The 22,199-nt window shown below is 34.8% G+C and overlaps 1 protein-coding gene across 2 annotated transcripts in view; it reads left to right on the top strand.

Moving 5' to 3' along the window:
• LOC107046657 (decaprenyl-diphosphate synthase subunit 1) overlaps positions 1-19,780 on the top strand; it is a 57,825-nt gene extending 38,045 nt beyond the window's left edge. For both annotated transcript variants that reach the window (XM_015269318.2, XM_015269317.2), the window contains exons 5-8: positions 17,359-17,448; positions 17,730-17,861; positions 18,407-18,601; positions 18,904-19,780. In XM_015269318.2, the coding sequence (XP_015124804.1) occupies positions 17,359-17,448; positions 17,730-17,861; positions 18,407-18,601; positions 18,904-19,125 (639 nt within the window). In that variant the 3' untranslated portion in view covers positions 19,126-19,780. The remainder of the gene's footprint in view (positions 1-17,358; positions 17,449-17,729; positions 17,862-18,406; positions 18,602-18,903) is intronic.
• The last annotated feature ends 2,419 nt before the right edge of the window (positions 19,781-22,199 follow it).

The following is a 22,199-nucleotide window of genomic DNA, read 5'->3' as shown; positions in this document are numbered from 1 at the left end:
TAAACCTTAATAACACCTACGGGTGGACCGAGTAAATAGCCTGTGGGGTAACGTAGAATATGAATATACCGGTCGAAAAACAATTTCTCTCATTGTACTAAAAATTATTCATTTGCGAATTATCCTACTCGAATAACCAGTCAATCCCAATAACCCCATAGTTCTTGAATCCAAAAATTCAAGAATTACCTTAATGACGAGTGAGTCTAGCGAGACATATTTAGAGACCTTTAATTTTGAAAATTCCTTTCGCGACATTAGGCAGTTTGGTGTTGAATTTTTTTAATCAAATTCCTTCTAGTGTTTTCCTTAAAACCACCTAATTACAAGATGAGTACAGAATCATCAAAGATTCCACGTTTAACTCAAACTTGTTGTTGCAACAAAACGTTACTAAATGATTAATAATCTTTTTATGTCACTCCTGATGAATAGAGATATGATGCAGTAAATAATTCGCTTCAATCCAAAATTATCAATCAATTTTCTTTCATAAAAGAAGCCGTACTTTTCTGTCACAATGTGTTGACATATATTTTTTTTTATCAAATTCCATCTAGTGTTTTCCTTAAAACCACTCAATTACAAGATGAGTACATAACTATTGAAGATTCCATGTTTAGCTCAAACTTGTTCTGTGATTTTACTTCTGAGTGCGTCTCCCAAAAAGAAACAAACCCTCAATAAATACTGAATAATCTTTTTATGTAATATCGAATGACTGCAAACATGACACAATAAATAATTTACTTCAACCCAAACTTATCAATCAATTCCGTTTCCTAACAGAAGTCATGTTTTTTCAATGATTCCAATGAATTTATTTACATTTGAAATTCAACGGTGTCGATGTCCTTGTGGTTTGCTGTGTCAGGGCGTTAAGTATTATATGCATACTTGAGTAAGAGTTGGGGCATTTAGTGTCGCATTAACACGCACCCACGTTACACAATTGATTAGACAGATCTCTCATTCCTTCGACGGGTCCTCTAGTGACTTTGCGAGATCATAAGTAAACACAGATGCTTTTTTTAAATCCAGAAGACGGATTTTCTCCGAATCTCCTAATTGATTTGTCCAGCACCGTCTGGTGGTGATTTTTCATTGACTCCTTCGTCGAAGTTATTGAATATGCATGATGTTAGAAAGTGATTGGGCATTGAGTAATGACCACTAAAGGCACCTTTTTAATGAAATAATCGAGAATGCTCTTGGCGCGATGGAATTTTGTTTTTCTAGTGTTCATCAGCTATCAACAATTAAGAGTGATCTTTTCATTAATTTACTTGATCAAGGCGGGTAACTACCCGTAACCAATAGGCGGATCTCGCAATTGTGGCGCACGTCACGACAGGTGTGTTGCAAGATCTTCGGTCATCGTGGACAGACGGATGATACGATCGCGAAAGTGAAATTGTGGAATTTTATTTAGGTTCTTACGTTGAAATGATATAATGTGATTGGTTCGCAATTTCTGATATTCAATGATTTTTCGTTGGGAGGTGGATATTTTGTGAAGGTACACACTGTTAAAAATTTTCGTCTGAATTTTCCGTGCCAAATTCCGGAAATTTTTATCGTGTTCAAGTTTCACTGAAATTTCAGCAAATCTTGTCATTGAAAAATCAAATATTCCATTGATTTTCTGTTCGAGTGATCTGAGAATCAAGAAAATACTTGATTTTTCTTATACTTGATGAAAGCGAAGTTGTTTTATACAGAAGTTTGTTTTTATTGTGTCAAAAATACATATTATCAAGTGATTATAATTTCTATGCACCTGGGCCCTCAAAGTTTACATAACAAAGACACAATGCCATATTAAGCAAATACTAAGCCTACATTCGCCAGAAAATATACTATTGTGAAAAAAGGTCATATGCGCAAAAAAATATCCTCAAAAGTTGGGTTAAAATGACTCGAGAGAGCCCAAATCGTCCAGATTTCATGTTCCCTAGATTAGGTTTATGCGACCTTTTTCCACTTGGTTGACCTAAAACTTCTAAAATGGTCAATTCCACATTGTCCTATTTAGCTTGCGATAATTCATGCTTAAGGTGTCACCGATGCTTAACTGTCCTCCACGGAACCTCGAAGGAGTCCACTTGATCAATAGTGGATCAACAGCACCGCGCGGATTAGGATTTCTATAGAAAAAAACCGAAAAGTTTCTATGATTATCAAAGAACTTTACTAGTTCTGTAATAATAAGATGAGTATTTGTATCAGCCTTTGCTGTCTCAAAACGCTTCGAGATGTGTCAGTTGTTCTTTTCACCTCATCAATTAGCAGGTCAAAAACTAATCATCAAGTTCTGTAATAATAAATGTTTCGAGAAAATTCCTTACCCAAATTTAGCGAAGTTCGTCAACATTTTAACCATTTTTTTTCTTTGCTCGGTGAAGCGGTCGAGGGGACCAACCGTCCTTACATTCAAAGATGGCATCCAGAATATTTCAGTGAGGTCATCGTGATGTCCAACGCCTGCATTCATATAAAATTACATAATTAAGTCATTTGTTTCACTATCATAATAATATAATAGAAACAAAACAGCCTAAATTGCAAACCGCCTAATTGTAGTCCGTCTACTATATGCGGAAGTCTCTCGTCGTTAAATGAATTTCGATAGTAATAAATCGGGGCCCTTCTATTGCTTTCACAGTACCATTGCGTTTGTTGTATCCCGGAGACAAAGAAATATTTCGAAGTCACCTGAAGAAAGAAACTCAGTTTTAATGACTATTCATGATTTAGAAATTTAAAATATTGTATTTCCTCATCATTCCAATAATAGTGTACTCACTTGTATAGCCTCATCCATAATAGCCTTTTTCATCACAGAGTAAGTTATATTTCCAGCTTTCATTTCATCGTATTGATTTAAAAAAGCCGACAAAGAGCGAGTTGGTTCTTGCCTCTTCCTTACTTTTGTGACCAAGTTATCCAATAATTTTCCAGCTGTAAATTGATCACATATGAGAGGGGTAATGAACATGAAGAAGTATCTATACTATCTCACAATTGCTTACCGTTCTCGGTTGAAACTCCTGGAAAATACCTGAGTGTCGGAGGGAAGAGCCCAGCCACTTCAGCATTTGTGTATCCTATCATATGCGGCACATGATTACAATCCCCTCTTTGATATTTCTCAAGTATATTTCCAGTCACAATGGCATCTCTCGACACTCGTTCGTCTTCTACAACTGGCTTGAATAGTAATTCAAACGACAACCCCTCTTTGATTACTTCTTGAAACATTTCTTCACTCGCTATAATGATGTCCTCAACTGGGACTTCAGTCAATGCTTTTAACATTTCGTCTGTACTATAGCCGGTCAAACGTAGACTATTCATAAGTCTTTCTGCAGATCTCTTTGCTTCAGGAATTGAAGAGAGTCCCCAATCGCTCAAAGGGGAGCCGCTCATGGCAATCGATCGTCTGTATAGCCCTAGAGATGAAGATATATTCTATTAAAAATTTCACTTCAACTTGATAAACTTCATTTTTAACCCTTGACATCGACCATTTCATGATAAAAACTATTTTTTTGCTTCCGAATAGAAGCTTTGGAATCGTTCAAATTTAAGTTTTGGATTTTTTGTGTTATGTCGGCACAGTGTGATCCAAAAAGTCCGACAATGCAATTTTTAAACCTCGTCCGTACGTGTGTGTATGTGTGCGTATGCACGTAGATCATTAGAATGCAAAACTAATAAGGAGATGGACTGTGAGCACTGTCGTTAAATCGCAAATGTTAGTTGATCATCAGTGTAAGTACCTTTAGATTTATCAGAAAGCTTGAGAAGTTCCACTGAAACTGCTCCGGAGCCGTGTCCGAATATTGTAACTCGATTTGGGTCACCACCAAATTTCTTGATGTTACTTTGCACCCACTTCAAGGCAAGTAGTTGATCCTTCAAGCCAGCATTTCCGGTGGCATTTGGATGATTTAATGATAAGAATCCTAAAAAGAGGATTACGTTTAAAAAATCATTGTGATGTTGTTGAAAATATTTATATTTACCAAGTGCTCCTAGACGATAATTTATATACACGACCACGACGTTCTTTTCAAGGAGGAAATCAGGACCGTAGAATGAACTATTTGCTGATCCCTTAGTAAAGAGACCACCATGAATCCATACCATCACAGATCGTAGGTGATTCGGATACTCGTTGAATTCCGTCTGAAGATAGATTAAAACGGATAATATTTTTATCCACGAAATATAAATCGATTTTTAGGAACTCTCAACCGGTTTTAGGAACCGATCGATAGAACAGGAACAATAATTAAATTACTACTCGGAGGAAATAAAACTGAATTTCATTTTGGAGCATCGGAGAATTTTAGGTTTCGCACAACAAAAGCTACTTTGCATACACGGAAAAACAAACTTGAATTGAGTATATTTTATACTCATTACAGGTATATTTTTTCCGTGCTGGACATTTCGCCCCAATTTTCTTAAACAATTTCCAATTTGTGCAAAAAGGAAACAAGCTGCGATAATGGTAATTTTTCCGCTTCTTTCGGAAAAGGCTCCTGTCTGTAGTGACTGGCATCAGATTTAGCTAATTATTTAATATAAATTGATCCTTACTTGAGGAGTGTAAACGTTGACAAATAGACAGTCTTCATCACCAATATATTCAGTATCGAATTGTGGACAACCTTTCCTTTGTCCTACAGCTTGAAGTGTCCTCGTCCACTTGTCGGCTTGCACTGGAGGCTAGATGAATCAAGATTGTTAATAACAAGTCGACAATTCTGGTGAATCAATTGAACACTGATGATTACCTGAAACCGGAGATTTCCCACAGGAGGATTAGCGTACGGAATTCCATTGAACGATGAATACAGGATCTTCTCATCGACCGTTTTTAATATTTCTCCTCGAACCGGCCCATTCGTTGTGTGAACAATATCAGTTCGATCCGCTGAACATATGAGATTCGAGCAACATAAGGATAAGAATAGTATTGTTACTACTACGTTACAAGACATCGTGAAGTATTAACACTACTACTTTTCGCTGCTCGTCCCACCTTTTTATAGCTAGTGAGAACATCGATAACAGTAACGTTACACGTGATCATTTTGGACTGTCATTCCATGTTATTGATTCGTTAATTATAAATTTGATAAACACTACAATGACGCTCTTACTATCGTAATATTACAATATGGAGCAAAATATCGGGATTGTTTGCATTTCTTACATATTTTTACACAATTGGAATTTGAATTTTTGCTGTGCGTGTTTTTTTACACTTGAAATTATCTACAAAGTCGTCAATATCTAAATGTTCATAATTCTTCCATTAGTTTTAAAACGTGGAATCAATGTAATCGATCAGTTAATTCTTACTAATTAATTCCAACTAATTCTTCCAATTTTCGAAAAATTGCTCAGACACATCCTTAGGGATGTGGAGCAAAATACCAAAATACCAAAACATTTCAAATATGTTTCCAATCAGTCGAAATTAAAATACCTGTAGTTCGCATCGTTGTTATTATGGCTATTTAAAAAAAATAGAATTTTATTGGGAAGACATTACACGCAGAAAAAACTTAAGGAAAAATTACGGAATAAAACGTAAAAGTGATGCGAAATGCTCTTTCGGGAATTTTTTTACATAAAAAGGTGAAAAAAATCTGCAGCGATGAAGAAATTTTCACTGTGTTCTGGAAATTTTATGGATCGAAATGTATTTTTCACGTGTTCGCATTTCTGCGAATGTGTAACGCCAATTGTATCGGTAATTCTTTGATACCTAGTCTATAACATATATTTTTTCCAATTTTTCGCGAGATGGCATCATCGTTTCTTGTTAATTTCTTAATTCGTTTATGAATTAATTCATTGTAAATTCAATTTTTTCGAGTCTGAATTTTTTTCCCCGAAATTCACATCTGTTTTCAGATATGGAACTCATATTTATCAAGTTACAATTTTGAAAAATAAATGACCTGGCCTATCCTAAAATTTTAATTTCGCATAACTTTTAAATAATCATCCAAGGCATGCACGGAATAAATCGATAACATAGTCAATTGTTCTTGAAGTTTCAAAACAAAGTCATTTGATTTTATTAAAATAGCATGTAACGCCCCCGGGGCAAAGTAAGATCCCGGGGCAAAATGAGTATTTTTCCATCTAACGTCGATTAACAAATCGCATAAGTAGAAAAAGGAATTTTCGTAAAAAAAAAGGAACTTCTATCCAAGACAATTTCTAAACGGAGAGAAATGTTCAGTAAAAATTATGGCACTCACAGTTCGCTCATCGATTACAAAATCGGCTCAGAAAATTTAAGTGACGGTATCTTAATTTTTCACACGATATTCAGGTAAAAATTACGTAAAATTTTTGTAAAATTACGGAAAAGATACGTAATATTGAATATTTCTTTTTGTCTAATCATTTCGCCAAGTTTATGGTTCACGAGGATCTTTTCTCTCCGTGTGGAATTTCATGATTTTTACTTCCGTATAGAAGCTTTGTAATCGTTGAAATGTAAATTTCATTTCCTGACGGCAGAAAAATTTCATATGGGTCCACTGGAAGGGTGCAGCAAAACGGTCAAACAGAAAATACTTTTTATTGCAACATATGCCAATAAATAAACATGAAAAATTGATGTCACAACTATTATCGAATAACAAGTATTAAGAATACATTTAGCTCGAGTATTGATTACAAAGATGATTAAAGTGTATTTTTCTCTTCTAACCATTAATAGGGCATTAAAGCTTGTTTGTCCACCGTTATAGATTACAGAAGTAATGAGAATTCGATGGTTTTTATTGATCATTAATGTGGTTGAGAAATATCATACGTAACAATATCGTAAAATTTTCGGTTTCGATTTTCGGAGCCAGTACTCTGCATTGTACCCCCTCCCCCTAGCACGATTGTGGAGTTTTTTTCTGTCAAAGTGACTTCTTTCACGAAAAGTGCGCAAAAATCAAAGTAGAGGTCGTCTCCTTTCTATTCAGAACTGAATCTGTTTTTTCATTTCTTATTACCAATGGAATTGGTAGAGAGAGAGAGAAAAAATGAAAAAAAAAACAATCGAGATTTCCCATTATTCATTATTCCGACAAGCTCAACGAGATTCTTGTGATATTAATTTCAATTTTTGACCTCAGGGAATACGAATCAACTACTTATACGTTTATTTCCTCACTAAATTCATGCCTTCACCCACTGTTAAATCAACATTCCAATCTCCATCGGAAAAAATGTCCCAGAAATCCCCAAAAATCTTCTCATCCGGTTTTGCTGTCTAAACCCGTTCACCATGACATAGTCCCCGAGATAACAAAAATTCAACAATGTGAAGACGAAAGTTCTCAACAGTTGCGCTTCCCCATTCCTTCACAATTTCGAATGAACAAATGTCCGACGAAATTGAGAGAAACTCACCTCAGCAATGCATCACTCCTGAAAAACGCATCTCAATGTTCCTCCAATGATGTTTTCCATATCCTGTTATTGAGAAATGGAATAACATCTCATGAAAGGGAGAAACTGTAATATATTTTCTTGAATTTTTGCCGCCCGACACGTATTACTTATGGCCCATTGGGCTTGACATTTTGTGGATATGTGCATTAAGAGATGAGGTAATAGTATTTTTCCGGCCTGTTGCGATGGGGTTTTTTACTCGTGTGGCGTTGGCCTCCGAGCCGTAGGGGAGAACTGCCCAACCACACGAGTAAAAAAAACCCCATCGCAACAGCCCAGGAACAATATTTTTCTGTAGTGATTTTCAAGTTTTCGAGTTTGGGAAGTATGTAATACCAATTCCCAGACGAGAAATCGTGAGAAGCAGTACAGAAAAATACTCATTTACATAGACCATACACTTTCCACGGGAAATACCGATGAGGATTTTCTTTCAAGGGGAGACCACGGTGAAATTTGGAAATCATCGAATGTTACAGAGGCGATCCTTGTAGTTTATCAGTTATAGGTGACAAAGTGTGATAAAACTGAACTCCACGATTTTTCAAAATTTCATTCATCAATTTTTATTTTTTTTAAAGGTCTCACGATCCGTTCAAAGGATCGTAAAACGGATGTATATTTTTATTCTTTGGAATTGTAAAAATGATACAACAATTACATGAATGTGAACGATAGTCAATGAACAATTCTCTCTTCCCCTATCTTTCTTCACGAAGTGAAATTTGTGCATGAATGATTCCACGAGTATTTCTCGTAAAACTACATTGCTCACAGTGGGGCGGTCTCTTTTCGATATGATTAAATAGGTATTATCATGGCGGGTATTTTGAAAGAAAGAAAATCCATCCGTCGAGTGGTTCCAGCGATATTTCTAAAAACCTCTTTTTCAGGAATCGCTATATCTCAGGAACTACTCAACCGATCGAAATAAAATTTAGTACAAATTTGAGACACAATAGTGCCTTTCACTTTAATTTAAAATTTTTCGAATAACTGTTTATTCACACTATTCATCCATACAGATATACATACTGACAGTTCTAAACATGAGAGGCATTAAATGCATAAGTTCTAAGAATGAGAGGAAAACAGTGAAAAGATGTTTTTTTTTCATTTCTCCACTATTAGAGAAACAGTTTTGTCATTCCGGCCGTAAGGCAGCGTTTCATCACTGCTTACAGCCGTTATGAAGCGTTGTAAAACATTTCTAACTCATATGATTGCAATCCTCGCCTTCGGCTCGGGCTGCAAACTCATGCGTAAAAAAAATTATTCTCAAAGGTTGGGTTAAAATGATTCGGGAGAGCCCAAATCGTCCAGATTTCATGTTCCCGAGATTAGGTTTATAAGAGCTTTTTCCACTTCGTTGACCTAAAACTTCTAAAACGGTCAATTTCTACCTAGCCTGAGATAATTCATGCTTAAATTTTCACTAATTGTTAACTGTCCTCCACGGAACCTCGAAGGAGTCCACCTGATCAATAGTGGATCAGCAGTGCGGCGCGGAGTAGGATTTCTATAGAGAACAGAAAAGTTTCAATGATTATGAAAGAACTTCACTAGTTCTGCAATAATAAGATGAGCATTTGTATTAGCCTTTGCTGTCTCAAAACGCATCGAGATGTGTCAGTTCCTCTTTTCACCTCATCAATTAGCGGGTCAAAAACTAATCAGCAAGTTCTGAAATAATAAATATTTCGAGACACTTCCTTACCCAAATTTAGCAAAGTTTGTCCACATTTTAACCATTTTTTGTCTTTGTTTGGTCATGCGGGGGATGAGACCCATCGACCTTTCATTCAAAGATGGCATCCAGAATATTAGAGTAATGTCATCGTTATGTCCATTGCCTGCATTCATATCAAATTATATAATTAAGTCATTTGTTTCACTATCATAATGATATAATAGAAATAAAGCAGTAATTACAAACCCCTTAATTTTACTCCGTCTATTATATGCGGAAGTCTCTCGTCGTTAAATGAATTTCGATAGTAATAAATCGGGACAGTTTTATTCTGTTCACTGTACCATCGCGTTTGTTGTATCCCGGCGACATAAAAATAATTGGAAGTCATCTGAGGAAAGAAAATCTCAGTTTTAATGATCACTCATTATTTATAAATTTAGAACATGGCAATTTCTCATTATTCCATTAATAGCGTACTGACTTGTATAGCCTCATTAATAATGTTCTTTTTCAGCTCAGTGTCGAGTATTCTTCCACGTTTCAAGTCAGAGTAGCTTTTGAAAAAATGCCATGAAGACTCGAGTGATACTTGCATATCCCTTACTTTTGTGACCAAGTTATCCAATAGTTTTCCAGCTGCAAATTGATCACATATGAGAATGGCAATGAACATAGAGAAGTATCTACATTATCTCATAATTTCTTACCGTTCTCGGTTGTAACTCCTGGAAAATACCTGAGTGATGGAGGGAAGAGCCCAGCGACTTCAGCATTTACAAATCCTATAATATGCGGCACATGATTGAATTCTCCTTTATGATATTTCTCAAATATATTTCCAGTCACAATGGCATCTTTCGATACTCTTTCGTCTTCTACAACTGGCTTGAATAGTAATTCAAACGACAACCCCTCTTTGATTCCAGCTTGAAACATTTGTTCACTCGCCATAACGATATCCTGAGCTGGGATTTCAGTAAATGCTTTTAACAATTCGTCTGTGTCACCAGCAGTCAAATTCAATTGAGTCCCAAGTTTTTCTGCAGATATCAGTGCTTCAGAAAATGAAGAGAGTCCCCAAATGTTCAAAGGGGAACCGCTCATGGCAATCGATCTTTTGTATAGCCCTAGGATGAAGATATATTAACAATTTCACTTCAATTTGATAAATTCATTTTTAACCCTTGACATCGGGCATCTCAGGGTAAAAACTATTTTTTTGATTTATCCAAAAAATCCGAAAATGCAATTTTTAGTAAATCATTGGAATGAAAAACTAACAATAAGAAGATGGATAATGAGATGGATAGTGAGCCCTGTCGTTAAATCGCAAATGTTAGTTGATCATCAGAGTAAGTACCTTTAGATTTATCAGAAAGCTTGAGAAGTTCGACTGAAACCGCTCCGGAGCTGTGTCCGAATATTGTAACTCGTTTTGGGTTACCACCAAATTTGTTGATGTTTTTTTGCACCCACTTCAGGGCAAGTAGTTGATCCTTCAAGCCAGCATTTCCGCTGGCATTTGTATGATTTAATGCTAAGAATCCTGAAAAGAGGATTGCGTTTAAAAAATCATTGTGATGTTAAGAATATTGATATTTACCAAGTGCTCCTAGGCGATAATTTATGTATACGACCACGACGTTTTCTTCAAGGAGGAAATCAGGACCGAAGAATGAACTATTTGCTGATCCCTTAGTAAAGAGACCACCATGAATCCATACCATCACAGGTCGTCGGCGATTATGAGTCATGTTGAATCGTGTCTGAAGATAGATTAAGACGGATAATATTTTCATTCCCGAAATATAAATCCGTTTTTGGGAACTCTCAACCGGTTTTAGGAACCGATCCACAGAACAGAAACAATAATTGAATTACTACCCGGAGGAAATGAAATTGGATTCCATTTTGGAGTATCGGAAAATTTTAGATTTCGCGCAACAAAAGCTACTTTGCACACACGGAAAAAAATACTTGAATTGAGTATATTTTATACTAGGATCAAGTATACGCACAAACCTGATTGAAAAATATAATGTACTTGATTCAAGAATAATATACTTGAATCAAGTATATTTTATACTCATTACAGGTATATTTTTCCGTGCTGGACATTTCGCCCCAACTTTCTTAAACAATTTCCAATTTGTGCAAGAAGGGAACAAGCTGCAGTAATGGTAATTTTTCCGCTTCTTTCGGAAGAGGCTCCTGTCTGTAGTGACTGGCATCAGATTTAGCTAATTATTGATTATAAATTGATCCTTACTTGAGGAGTGTAAACGTTGACAAATAGACAATCTTCATCACCAATATATTCAGTATCGAATTGTGGACAACCTTTCCTTTGTCCTACAGCTTGAAGTGTTCTCGTCCACTTGTCGGCTTCCACTGGAGGCTAGATGAATCAAGATTGTTGATAACAAATCGACAATTCTGGTGAATCAATTGAACACTGATGATTACCTGAAACCGGAGATTTCCCACAGGAGGTTTAGCGTACGGGATTCCATTGAACGATGAATACAGGATCTTCTTATCGACCGTTTTTAATATTTCTCCTCGAACCGGCCCATTAGTTGTATGAACAATACCAGTTCGCTTCGCTGAACATATGAGAGTCGAACAACATAAGGATAAGAATAGTATTGTTACTACTACGTTACAAGACATCGTGAAGTGTTACCACTACTCCTTTTTGGTGCTTGCTTCGCCTTTTTATAGGTGGTGAGAACATAGATAAGAGTAACATTATGTATAATCATTGCTATCCCATATTATCGACACCTTAATTACTGCTTTGGTAAAAAGGTCCAAGACGCTCTTAGCGATATGGAGCAAAATATCGGAATTGTTTGTGTTTCGTGTACGTTTTCACTCAATTGCAGTTGTAATTTTTGTTGTGCATGCATTTTTACACGTCATATTATATACTAAAATCGTCGATAATTTAAAAGTTTACGGTTCTTCCATTAGTTTTGAAACTTGAATCCATGTAATCGATTAGTTAATTCTTCATTTTCGCATGTGGAGCAAAATACCAAAACTGTATAAATTTTGGATGAAGAACTTGAACTGTATGAAGACGTTACACGGAGAAAAAACTTCAGGAAAAATTACGCAACAAAACGTAAAAGTGATGTTAACTGCTCTTTCGGGAATTTTTACGTGGAAAGGCAAAAAAAAACTGAAGTAACAAATGAATTTTTTCTTTTGGGTTCTGGAAATTTTATGGATCAAAAGGTAATTTTTACGTGCTGAAATGTCAATTTTGCGTGACACTCCATAAACAAATTTGTAGAAATCTCAAAAATATTCTCAAAAACTCAAGAATATTCTAGAATTTTCTGGAAGGGCCGGAATTTCCAGAAAGCTCTAGAATTTTCTAGATATTTCTACGGGGCATAGTGATGCAATTGACCAGGGCAAAATGAGACCCCTCTGTATTTTTTTGGTTTTTTAATGAGACAAATAAAGCCAGTGACTTTTTCAATGTAACGTTTTTTAACAAATCACATAAGTAGAAAAATAAGTTTTCGAATAAAAAAAAGGAACTTCTATCGAAGATGATTTCTAATTGTCGCTATGAGCAATATTCTAGTTTTGAGGGGAATGAAAAAATTTCTTGTCTCTTGCAGATACTTCATCTTATAGTTACGATTTTTTGTAAGTTCATCATAACTCGATTTTTTTGTACAATTGAAAATTTTTTGGCTGTCAAGTTCCGATACACTTTCAGGGAATTTTTATCATATTCTAGTTCCACTAAAATTCTAATCAGTTGAAGAATTCTTGTCTTAATGCTGCTTGAAAATTAGAAATTTTAAGTGAAATCTGAAATTTTATCATTTTTCCCTCTAAATCGCATTCAATATTTACCTTCTGAAAATTACTAGTCGGCTGTCTATAAAATCGTTCAAATGTGAATTTCATTCCCTGACTGCAGAAAAATTTCATAAGGGTCTAACAGAAGGGTGCTTTTTATTGCAATATATAACAGTAAATTAATCTGAAAAACTCACGTCACGACTATTATCGAATAAAGAGGCTATAAAAATACATTTAGCTTCATTATTGATTAGAAAGATGATAAGAGTGCATTTCTCTTTTCTAACCATTAATAAGGTATTAAAAGTTGCTTGCATACCATTATAGATTACCGAGGTAATGAAAATTGGATGGTTTTCATTGATTACTAATGTGGTGGAGAAATATCACACGTAACGATATCGTGAAATTTTCGGTTTCGATTTCAAGGCTGTTACAACAACTATCCGGTATTAACCGGGAAGTTAAAAATAAAAACTCCGCATAGTCCCCCCCCCCCCAGCACGATTGTTTTTTTTCTCTCAAAGTGATTTCTATTACGAAAAATTCTATTAATTTTTTCAATTTTTTTACTTTCAAAATTTGTAACGACGAAGGCAACGTCCTTGGCGCGGAGTTTTTGCAATCACTTATAATGCACTTTATAATGCATTTATGAGTGTATGAAATGTAATACACTTGAATTTTGAGTGAAGAACCGAAGGCTTCTCACAAATAAATCTAGTTCCCATGTCAAGAAAATTGAAAGGTGTGGAAAAAAAAAGAGAAAAACCATCGAGTTTTCCCATTATTCATTATTCGGACAAGTTTGATGGGATTTTTGTCATATTAATCTCAACTTTTCTCCTCAGGAAATACAAATCAACTGCTTACACATTTATTTCCTCACTAAATTCATGAATTCACCCACTGTTAAATCAACAGTCCAATCTCCATCGAAAAAAATGTCCCAGAAATCGCCAAAAATTTTCTCATCCGGTTTTTCTGTCTAAACCCGGTCCCCATGACATAGTCCCCGAGATAACAAAAATTCAACAATATGGAGACGAAAGATCTCAACAGTTACGCTTCCCCATATTAATATTCCATATTCCCCATTCCTTCACGTTTCGAGTGAACAAATGTCCGACAAAATTGAGAGAAACTCACCTCAGCAATGCATCACTCCTGAAAAACGCATCTCAATGTTCCTCAAATGACTTTTTTCATATCCTGGTATTGAGAAATGGAATAGCATTTCATGAAAGGGAGAAACTGTAATATATTTTTTTGTTGCTAGTAGTTAAGAGCTGTGGAATGAATTTTTGCGGCAAGACACGCATTATTTATGGCCCATTGTGCTTGACGTTTTGTGGATATGTGCATTAAGAGATGAGTTAAATACTTATTTACATAGACCATAGACTTTCCACGGGAAATACCGATGAGGGTTTTCTTTCAAGGGGAGACCGCGGTGAAATTTGGAAATCGTCGAGCGTTGCAGAGGCGATTCTTGTAGTTTATGATGAGTTATAGATGACAAAGTGTGAAAAAACTGAACTCCAAGATTTTTTAAAATTTCATTCATTAATTTTTCATTTTTTAAAAGGGTTTTCACGGTCCGTTCAAAGGATCGTAAAACGGATGCATCCCTTTATTCTTTGGAAACTAACGAACATTTTGAAAAAAATAATTTAATATATGTATATGCTGTGTAATTAAAGGGTGTAAGAAGCCATTTTGTGAAAATTTTCTACCGACACTTAGAAATGAGAAACAATTAATCAATTTTAGAAAACAACATTAACAGCCAGGTCTTGATGAAATTTCATTACCTGCAAGAAATACCAGGTGACATTTTCTCATAGAATGAGACATTCTTAAAATAACACCGTAATTGCCAATGATTTTGGGATACCGTTAAGTGAAAAATTGATATTGCTTTGAGTCATTATCTCCAATTATGTGATTAATGAATGCTTTTAGTAGAACACTTTGATTGAATTTCTTCGTGGGCATTAATCAGCCACAACAAAGCCTTTCACATTTCTCATAGGGCCCGTACGATAATTGAATAATTGATCAATATTTTAACGAGGTGTCGAAACAGCAAAGGTTGGATGTGAATGTTGTTATTTCAGTTTTCTCTAATAATTTTTAGACATGTTCAAATTCTTCTAAAAATGTCTCTTGATTTATCTCAAACCTTTAATCGTAGAAATACTACGATAGTTATATGAATGTGGACGATATTCGATAAACAATTCTCTGTTTACTTATCTTTCTTCACAAAAATCTCATCAGGACGTGAATGAAACAATGAATTTCATATGCATATTTCCTCACTCAATACATCCGCTGTAAAATCAACATTTCAATCTCTTAAAAAAATTGTCAGAGCCTCAGAAATCTCCGAAAAATCTTTGCATCCGGTTTCACTGTCTGAACCTAATCAGTATGACTAAATTGACATTTGATTTCCTAATTAACCATTTATTATTTCCTATCGTTGCCCAAGCCTTCATTTTTTGAATGAAAAAATGTCCGACGAAATGAGAGAAATTCACTTCAGAAATATGATTCCTAAGGCACACAGAAAAGAATTGAACTGAAATGGACAGTTTCCATTGATTTCATCATCAAATTATTATTTTTTAATGGCAAAACCCCTTGACACTGCACTGTAACAGTCATTTGATACGAATTTTGGAGATATTTACCAGAAATTTCAGTCAAAAATTTTCAACACTGCACTACTTAAAAAAAATATTTTAGAAATGTGTGGAAACAGTAGTGGCGGAATGTGAAATCTTCATCAATCATTTTTTATGTCAAAAGTGTTTTCATCTGATTATTTTGAGACGACTTGTCAAAACTCCCACAACAAATGTCTGTTGATACTTTCTCAAAACCTCCGCAGCTGAGGTAATACGATAATTATGTAAGTGTGAACGATATTCGATGGACGATTTTTCATTTTCATTTTTTCTCTTTCACATAAAGTGTATCAGGATGTGGCGGAAGGAAAAGTTGTCTCGGATGGGAGAGGAGTCTCACCTCTCCCATCCGTTCCGTCAGAATCAATGAATAATGCAGCCATTCAGAAAAAACGGGTCAAATGAGAACTATTTTTGACTGAAGTCCGGAGATTCTAGAATTTTTGATAGCACGGTGCGATTAATTGTTGAGAGAGCGTCAACGGAGCCGACGGATAATTAAGGTGAAAGGAAAAGAATACCTCAGGTGCATTTTAGAACGAAGCTCACGTGTGGCTTTTCAAATTAGTGCTGAGTGCCCACCGCAGGCATTATTTTTATAATTTTCATTGCATCTATAATTCATAACGATCAGTCTAAATAATTGCGTTACGCGATCATATTAATTTAAGTAATGCCAAGAGTAATGTCTCATATTAATTTATTGAATTCGAAAAATGATAAATCTCGCGTAGGATTGGAAAGCAGCATGACTGTTTTTAAAATTGTCTGTCGTGCTGATTGGTCTACTACTTCAGTTCTAATGCAAAAAAATAAGAGAAAAAATGATTTTTTATTAAACAGAGAAAGGCTTTAGAGGGATAAAATCTTTAAAAATTTCCTTATGACGCAATTCTCGACCAATGAACTGAAATTTTAGTCGACACGTATCTAACATGTACGCAAATATAACTAATTTGACTTTTTTAGAAATTTCTATTATTCAACTGCATTATAAATCACTGAAGGAGGAATTTTTTCAGATTTTTCGAATCAAAAATTGAAAAAAAATTATACTTTAATGATTTGCTATGGGATTCAATCAGAAAAATATTTCACTTTTTTTACTTTTACATTCTTTTATTTCAAGGGAAGATATTCGTTCAAAGTTGCTATGCGAGTAAATGGAAATAACGAAAATCAAAGAAATAATTCTACCCCCCATTCCTCCGCAAAATGTAAACTATTAAGATGAGGGAATAATCAATAAAATTGTAATTTACGGTTCCATATGACAAGGAAAATGAGGCAACCATTATCATCAACTTCTATGTATTGAAAATTCAATAGAATGTGATGTTTAACTTTCACGATGAGTTTGCGAATGCAAGCTGTCACTAAAATATCAATGATCGTCAAACATAATTCTTCAACACCTGTTAAAAACAAGTCCAATAATTTCACCGAGTTTATTTTTCCCCATTATCATTTACAAATAATCGCGCATCCATTCGCAGAAAAATCCTTTGTAAACCGCATTATTATTCCACTACTACTGCTATCAAATTTTATTCCCCTCCTTACTTCCCGTTATTCATTGATTTTCCATTCAATAACTCCGACCACGGAATCTTTAAATCGCCACAATATTGAAATTTCAATTTTCTACTCATGTTCCAGGTGGCGATGACTGGTGATTATATTCTCGCAGTGGCCTCGATGATGATAGCACGATTGAGGAGCGACGATGTCACATTAACCCTCAGTCAGGTACGATCTTCACTCAAGCATCGCAAAATAATTTTCCATGAATCCTCACGATGAAGAAAAGCAGTCATAAAATCATTAATACCTCATACTCCCCTCCAACCGATGCTTTCATTCACTGTCCCGATTATCGTTGACATTTACGAATTGACTGGACGTTACTGACGATTTCGCGATGGAGAATCACTGCACCTTGAGCTCGTGTGAACCACATGAAATTAATTACAGAAATGAGTTTTTCACGCGGTGTTGAAACTTTTACTCATTCGCTTCTTTTCCATCAGGTTGTTACGGATTTAGTGCAAGGTGAATTCATGCAGTTGGGATCAAAAGAAACTGAGAATGAGAGATTTGCACACTACCTCACGAAGACGTACAGGAAAACAGCGAGTCTTATCGCCAATTCTGCCAAAGCTGTGAGTTTTCACTAATTCGGTTTGGCTTTATTTCAAAATAATAATGTGAAACGATCTGAATTGGTAAACAACACTAAGAGAACAACGACAAAGTTCTCAAACAAGTCTTGCTTGTGCCAAAAGAATAGTTTTTTAAAAATTATAAAAAAGGATTTTTTTGTACCAAATGTGGAGAGAGTGCGCCGGAATGAAAAATTTTTGTCGCAAAAATAGATTTTGTAGTTAAAAAAAATGTATTCTCTGTACACGCAAGAAATGTCATTTCTAGCACTACCCCTTCGTTATTCGATACTCCCATAATGATAATTATATCATAATGATATGATAGCAATCAACTGAGGGATAAAATATTTGTTGATAAATTTTCCTCTACATGAGATATTTTCATCCTGAAAAGGCACCGTTTGGTGTGAATTATCCGCCTCTTGAGCCAAATATTTCGTATAGATTAGTTTCTGTCGACGATAAATTGACTCGATGCGATCAGTTTGAAATGCAAAAACCACTTAAAAACAGCAACAAAATGATGTGCTTTTATACTTTAGGCTGCAATTTTGGGAGGTGCAGACGAGAGATTATCAGAAGTTGCTTTCCAGTATGGCAGGAACATTGGCTTAGCGTTTCAGCTAGTCGATGATCTCCTCGACTTCGTGTCCACATCGTCAACGATGGGCAAGCCCACAGCAGCTGACCTCAAGCTCGGTCTCGCCACTGCACCAGTTCTCTTCGCCTGTGAAAGAGTAAGCAGCGATTATTTATCAACAATAGGAAATTACACCTGTAGAGCAGTGAAACAAGATGATTTTCAATTTTCAATTGAGAAAAATGTTCTGGATTCTTACGAAAATCTTTGAAACTATAAGTTTTAGGGGGAAATGTCGGAGAAAATTTCTGAGAATTCCGCAGATATCAGCAAAATAGTACAATTGAATCTTCTGACTGATTTCGGTCTATCACTTCTCTACTGAAATCGAAACGACAATTTACAGTCAATTAAACTTTTCCCCGAATCAATTAAGAATGTGTCTTCATCTAATTACAGTATCCAGAGTTAAATCCAATGATAATGCGTCGCTTCCAAGAGCCTGGAGACGTTGAAAAAGCATTTGAACTGGTTCACGAGTCACAAGGTCTCGATCAAACGAGATTCTTAGCGAAGAAACACTGTATCGAGGCTGTTCGTCTTGCTCAATCGCTCGCTGAGAGTCCATACTCGAAGGGACTCGCTGTCGTTAGTGACCTGGTACTCAATCGCATGAAATAGTCCATCACTCCTTTTTTTATATCAACGTAAACTAGATGAAAATGCCTGACGTGTGAGTGTGTGCAGTTTTTTTGATCGGATGAATTCTTTTTTTAATTTTTTTTTGTTCGTGGATGACTGAAGTGAGTGAGTGGAATTTATGATTCTGTGGGAAGTGGGAAAACGTAATAAATGGAAGTTTTCATCTCCATTTTTTTAACGAAATGATGAACAATTTTCTGTTGCATTCCACTCCAAGTTTTTCACATCCGACCTTTGAAAATATCTCAGAGTCTGAGGAAAATGGAAAATCGTGTGTTCAAACATTTTTGCAGTTCTAATTTTCTTCTATAAATAGATTGTCAGAAAAATTTTGTTTCTCTTGAATTCTGAGACATTTTTGTAAAAATAATGTTCAGGGAGAATGGAATAATTCACAATTATTACTGGAGCAAAGAAAGTATTTTCACATTTTCCTCTAAAATGAAATGATGCAATTCATGCATGAAAAATCGTCATGAAGAATGTCCAATAGAAACTATTTTATATAAAAAATCAGTAAAATTTCATCTCTCTATACAACTTTTCCTAATGCGGGATTTTCTGTAGGTATTAATCGACGTGAATTTTCGAAGTATTTTTCACTTTTTTCTTTTCTTCTCATTGAAAGAATCTAACAAAAAGCTTGGAAAATTTGAGCCGACGAATTTCTATAGAAAATATCTCAATAGAATAAATTCTATAAATCGAATTCTATTGATTTCTTCTGCAGAATGTTTTCAATTGAACATTTCTCCTGAAAAAAAAACGAGTAAATAAGCTGTGGAATTTTTCAATAGAAATCGATTGAAAACTAATAGAAAGTACAATAGTAAAAGTCCAATCGAATTTTCTCGCGAATTCGCTAAATTTTCTTATCAAATTTATTCGTTTGCATTTGAGAGAGAGGTGAAAATTATTCCCTTTGTTACATTTCAACATTTCGCCACTGGATTGAGTTCATTAGACTTAAACATTTTTTGTTTGTGTTCATACGAGATGAAAGAGTGAGATTGAGATCACCCTGATGGCGGGTATTTTGTAGAATTAATTTTAACACAGCCAATGAATCAATTAGAAACCGGTTTTCGGAAATGATGATTCGTCGTTCAAGACGGATAAAGTTTCAATTGGTGTTGAAATATTTTCAGCACCGTTATGATATGGAATACTTTTACCTAGAGAAGGTTTTTTCCAGTTTTAGTAATTTTGGGATGAATTGTGCAGTAAACTAAGCCAGGAAGATGGCTTTATTTTTCTCTGGCATCAGTTTTGGGCTATATCTTCGAATCTGGAGGAGATATCGAAATTATAATGGAAACTTTCTCTGTAGCTTTGGTTTTTCTTTCAAAAAATCCACTGTCTCCTTCAGATCTGAACATATTTACTAAAAATTGACGTCAAATTAAAGTCGAATCAGATAATTTCATGTCAAATTCTTTCTTTTTAGTATTAACATTTAGAGAATAATGCAATTTAGAGGGAGAGAGAAAGCTTTATTCATTCAAAATCGAGTACAGAAAGTTGGAGTTGTGACAATTTCAGGCTTGGAATTCCTTAAAGATATTTTTATTCTCATCCAGTCCTTTGTTTATTTAATTAGAAGAATTTTCCAGAGGGTTGATCAAGGCATGGACCAAGGAACTAAAGAATACAAATATTTTTAAAGAATATAGTGGATGGGATCACTGACCTTTAAATCATACTATCACGGAAAAGGAGGTGTTTTGTAAATAAAAAAAATAATAATTACGGGTGATCGTCCCCACGAAATTCTTCAGTTTAAATAGATATTCTGCGGAGTATCAGCCAAAGAGAGTGTAGAACATTTTTATTTCTCTACTCGGATTTAATCTGAAGAGCTAGAACCCAGTGTAATAGAGTTGGTAAAACTGAATAAGTCGATTGGGCTTTCGCATGAATCTTTTTACTGCTGAGGATGAAAATTTGATGAAAACTATTAGACACGTATTTTTTATTTTTTATAAGTTATGAAAATAATTCGATTTTCAACAGATCAAGTCATGTTTAAGCCCGATTCCACTTCGAGATCAGCTGTTTGAAAATATCTGGGAATTGGAGAGAGCCATCCAAAATTCAGTAAAAAATTTTTTTGCAGATAAAACCGAAAGCTGAACAGTGTTGTTTTTACAAAAATTGCATTATCTCCTTTCAATCTCTCGATATTTAAAAAAAACTGGTCCAGAAGGGAAATCAACTTTCTTATTTTACCAATTCTCTAATGAATTTGCTTCCTTTATTGGAATGAGGTGCAGTATATTCTTTTAGACATAGGAATAATGGAGAAGTGAATAGAGTTGAATAAAAGTAACGAGTGAAATGGAACGATTTATATATTAATGAGTTTATTAAATACACTGCTCAAATTGTTAATCGTTTAGATAAAATATAATGCAGTAAATAATGTAATAACTTATATTCATGACACAAATTAATGTATATATATTAATTATATGTAGTTTCTCACAAACTAGAATTTTATATTTATAAGAGTGAAATTGTTATTGATGGGTTACAAAAGAGACCATTGTAATTGAGAGCAAATGTTAATGTTTAACGCTGAAATATTGGAGTTGATGAATTTCCGAGGAAAAATACTTACCATTGAGAATGCAAGAATTCTTAGTAAAGTAGGAAATGGTTAATTGAGTAATTTCGTCCAGGGAGAATGTCAAACGTTCTGGCGAGTTATCACGTCGTTGGACACTGGGGTGTCAATTGAATATACTTTCTTTGTAAATAATAATTTAGGCAGTCCCAAAAGGCCACTACGCCTTTTCTTGGTGTGGGTCTAATTAGATTTTCATAATTACTTCAATTATACAGTTCTTTTTCTTTGTCTTGTGTTGGGGATAAACTAAATCCATGTTGTATGAGTATTTTTATAATATAAAAACTAAAATCAAAAACTATTTCTTTTATTTATTCATTCCTAAGTATGATTCGTTTGAAAACCCTTATGTAACATTAATTCTGCTTTCCACATATTGTGATGAAAAATAGGGTTTGACACTCGTGGGAAAAGTGTTCTTTGA

This window comes from Diachasma alloeum, unplaced genomic scaffold (assembly GCF_001412515.2).
Source record: "Diachasma alloeum isolate Michigan unplaced genomic scaffold, Dall2.0 Dall_scaffold_01668, whole genome shotgun sequence".
NCBI classification, from domain to species: Eukaryota; Metazoa; Arthropoda; class Insecta; order Hymenoptera; family Braconidae; genus Diachasma; species Diachasma alloeum.
The sequence above is the reverse complement of the archived record's forward strand: the minus strand, read 5'-3'. Positions and strand labels throughout refer to the sequence as shown.